At 53.3% G+C, this 4,213-nt stretch overlaps 1 protein-coding gene across 1 annotated transcript in view; it reads left to right on the top strand. All coding sequences in view use genetic code 12, as the record gives it.

Annotated features, from left to right (window-relative positions):
* Nucleotides 1-3,604: 3,604 nt before the first annotated feature.
* The window catches only part of DIURU_000356 (uncharacterized protein), a gene marked incomplete at both ends in the record, with an annotated part of 2,455 nt that continues 1,846 nt past the window's right edge, over nucleotides 3,605-4,213 (top strand). Inside the window, one exon of the mRNA XM_034156335.1 lies at nucleotides 3,605-4,171. Coding sequence (XP_034014878.1) covers nucleotides 3,605-4,171 — 567 coding nt within the window. The remainder of the gene's footprint in view (nucleotides 4,172-4,213) is intronic.

Genomic DNA, 4,213 nt, shown 5'->3' with positions numbered 1-4,213 from the left:
GTTTGGTGGCTTAAATCCCCCCCCCCCCCCACCCCCCACATAGCCGGCGTCACCGCTGAAATGGAACAAACGCGTCTTGGTCCCATATTGTGGGGGCGAGGCCGGACCACATTCAGTTCATAACCCCACACTACCGCAGTACCCACCTAAGCGTTTGCCACCCACAAAGAGCCCGCCACGGCGTTTCCGCTTGCACAAGGGCTAGAACCAAACATGAGCTTACATACTCTGAAGCAGCTATCACGAAGCAACAACGCCGTATCGAATTGTGTCCCGCTTCGGAAGTGGTGGAACGGACGTCAGCTGACTCGCCGCTGGCTGCTTGCTTCCACTGCTGGCGGCAATAGACCCCCCCACATATACAACAAAGCCTAGCACAAGCCCCCCGCCGCTAACGTCGGATACCACTGCTAGTTGCCTTAAGATTTATGTCCACAAAAACGGCACTTTGTCGCTATTGCCTAGTCATTGGATACGGCACATAAGAGAGTATGTCGGAGTGGGGGGGGGAGGCAAATGCGCGTGGTCTGTTTTGGGAGATGGGGGACTTTGAGGAGGGAGGGAGGGTGCAAGGGCACATAACGCGCCGACCCGATTGCCCAGCGTCCAGGGGAAATGGTTATGTTTTGGGACAAAACACAGGGCGACACGGCAACCGTGTGTGCCCGGGGACCCAAACACACGGTTGTTGTTGACGACACCACGTAGCTGCGAAGCGTGCATCCGGCAATGCCATGAGTCTAAGGGATGAGGTGGCCAGTCTTCGTAGAGCAATACCGCTAAAGCGAGACCATTGTCTAGACTGTAGACCGTGTTAGGTATTGTCTAGACTGTAGACTGTGTTAGGTATTATCTGGAATATCTGGAATGTGTAGGCTGTGTAGACTGTGTGGGATTGTTGAGTCAGAAGAGGCAATCAGTAGAGTTCCTAAAGCCTATTTGGCTTAGCCCGATATCACCATAATGCCGTCGAATGCCTGCCTTGAGGCGACACCGCAAAGACGACATTTGAGAGAAAAAACAGCGCCGCGAAATCGAAAACTGTAAAAATAGACCGGGACCCCGAGCGGGTGCGGCACCGGGGGCCAAGACCAGAACAACAGTAGGAGAAACGCCCACGGCACAGGGCATACGCTTTGCGTTAAGTGCTAGAACCAAACATAGCTTATTGATAACAAGCACGTAGACAGCAACAACGTACCAGCGCCATGACGACACGACGGCCACGACAACAAAGAATCGGCCACGATAGACGACTTGCCTGATGCTACATTTGTCGATGCTCTATTATCGGTTGCCACCGTCTACCATGTAGCACCCCACACGGATGACCTGACACGAGAGCAATTAACGGGAGAGACGCCAAAGCAAGGCAATCCGGTGGCACGCGTCGTCGGGTGTGTTTGGTGTCACGAGCGTGTTTCAACTCTCGCTTGATACGACAGTGGCAAACGCCGCGGGGGTCATGCTCTCGGGCTCTGAGCGACTCCGAGGCTCCTAGGCTTTTCTGCTACCTCTGCTACTTCTGCTACTGTACCATTACCGATGGTGCCGCCAGCTTTTTTTTTTGGTAAGCGTCTTGTTTTTTTTTCCCGACCCACTTTTGGTTCAGACACGACCACCCGCGGACACTAATACTGTACAACCCGCTATCCGCACATAGCGGCGTGCACACGCCACCCGCGCCCGGTACCACAACCGCATGAATAGGAGGCACACACCCGAACAACACCCCCCCTCGAAGCAGACAAATATAGACTCCCCAAAAATAGGTTTTGGCAGGAATTAGACACTGACATGTTAGAGGTCGTGTTTCAGATTTTGATAACTGTGATAATAATAGCAGTGATCGTTACTACGGCATTTTTCGCCGTGCCGGTATTGTTTTCCGTGTGAGGCTTGGAATTATCCTTTCGTCACACTATTTTTTTGTTTTTTGTATATTTCTGTTGCCAGGATCGGCCTCCCCAGGCAGCGCACGCGTGGCCGTCTGTGCACACACATGAAACACGCAAGACGTTGGTGCGGCTCAGCACGCCAACCGGCGAAAATAATGTCCCTCGTAGAAGTACTGATCAGAAGACAATTGGAAGAAAAGGGAATAAAATGGAGACAAATAATACAATAAAACAAACACTTCCATTTAAACTAATTAAAGCCTTTATCGTAGTCATCATTGTTTGGCTGGTATTTTTATCCCTGAACCTATGGGCGATGCCGTCTTAGTTCGTCGCCATCAGCAGTGTGCAACCATGCAATGTACGGTGGCCTAAACATGTGCATCTCGCACCCAAACCGGGGGGTTGAAGAATGATGATGTTGATACGCAGCCCTGGTCATGGTAGCGTACGGTATCTCGCACTTTGGCCTCAAAAAAAAGTACACCTACCAAAAGAGTGCCCGCCGACACCCGCAATCGAGGCGAAGGAGCACACACTGACTATGCTACCCCCACCCCCGCCCCCAACACTCCTAAAAGAAAAAAACCAGAAAAAAAAAAATGCTCTTCTCGCCCGAGGGCTATGGCTGAGACAATGACCTCAGCATTCCGTTGTCCACGCGACCCACACCCGCCAGTTACGAGACCCTTGTAGCCAAACCTGGTAACCACACACCTGATGGACTAGACTGCTCTATTGCTCTGTTTAATATTCGATACTAGTTTGTTTCAATTGCTAGACTATTATTGGTTAGTATTTCATTGAGCTGAGTGTCACTGGTGCCTCTCAATTTATCCCGATTGGGGATCACTGGTGGGTGCGTCATACGTCACCTAATTCCACCGCCGGCTCCGCAGCCTACCTTATTGTGAGGCCACAGCGTTTGCGGGCGGCACCGCAGCGCAGCGCCAACAGCCTAGCCCACTGACCAGACAATTGACATCAGCATCCAATATTCTACAATTTCTACAACTAACAGCTCTGAAACGTTCACTGAAACAAACCAAAAAGGGGTACCCATCAATCAAAGGCAAAACGTTATATACCGTAATCTTCTTCTGCTAGCACTCCTGCTCGCCCTTCGTCTGTCCGGTGCAGGTAGCGACGAGATGGAATGGATCGGAATGCGCCAGCCCCACATACGCCCCGGAACCAGAGACAGACAGGGGTGAAAACACCAAGGAGACCATTATCCGAGCGCTGTTATTAAATGTAACCAAGTAGTGTTTATTAGGTTTTAGTTGTTATGGTGTTTATCGGGTGTGATCACGGGCGCTGGTCGGTGGTGGGCGCCGGGAGTGGGCATCGCTGTCGTCGGGTCGCAGGGAATATTTTTCGCGGGATACGTTTAAGATTAATCCCGCGTGCATGGTCGTATATTTTATCATCGGGCGCCGGCTCCAGTGCCCCCTATGCCTGAGGCCACCGCCAGGCAACCTGCTGAGGCAAGCGATGGAAGCGACCCCACCTATATAACCACCCAGCCCGCCACCACCGATACCATCCAATCCCTACCGGTTTACCTCTTCCATCCAAGGCTTTACTCACAGGCTTCCCTTACAGGCTCCTCCTATCCCTACAGGCTCCTACCTTCCGTCAGTCCCTAGCCTCTACCAAGTGTTGGTCGCCTACTAGCCTACTCGCACACAAAGCCCAAACCCAGTATGGACGTCGTCGACCTCTACCTACCGCTTGCGTGGCTGATGTTGCGGCTGCCCCTCCCACACACCACCCCAGAGGCGCTGGTGTTCGTGCGCCAGCTCGTCCACCACTCGCAATTGCTGGCGGTCAACTTGGTCATCTCGTTATACTACTTGTACAAGTTGGGCGGCGCCAAGGTTGACCACGACCCGCTGACCCACGCCTATCTTGTGGTGGTGTCGTTGATCTTGCTGAACAAAGTGTACGACGACCAGTGCTACACGCTCAAGACGTGGCACAACATCGTCAACAACTGCCACACCGCCCCGGTGGTGCTTGACCTTGACCTTTTGAATGCCATCGAACACCATGTGCTCTCGGCGCTCGACTACGACTTGGGGTTCCACAAAATGCCCCACGACTACGACTTCTGGCACGCGTGCTATGCTACCGCGGCGCCTCAAGTGGTAGCGAAATTGAGAGGGTTGGTGGTGCTGGAACCAGCGCCGCCAGTCGCGGTTGCCCCAGCGCCAATTACGCCGCCGTTATTGTCGCCGTTGGCCCCCATGGTGGTCCCTCCCTCAGTGCCGGTGTCCGAATTGTCGTGCTACGGCGCCGCCCCGCGCCTGGTG

This window comes from Diutina rugosa (genome assembly GCF_008704595.1).
Source record: "Diutina rugosa strain CBS 613 chromosome Unknown scaffold23_size180195, whole genome shotgun sequence".
Classification (NCBI taxonomy): Eukaryota; Fungi; Ascomycota; class Pichiomycetes; order Serinales; family Debaryomycetaceae; genus Diutina; species Diutina rugosa.
This window is presented reverse-complemented; position numbering and strand designations above follow the sequence as displayed.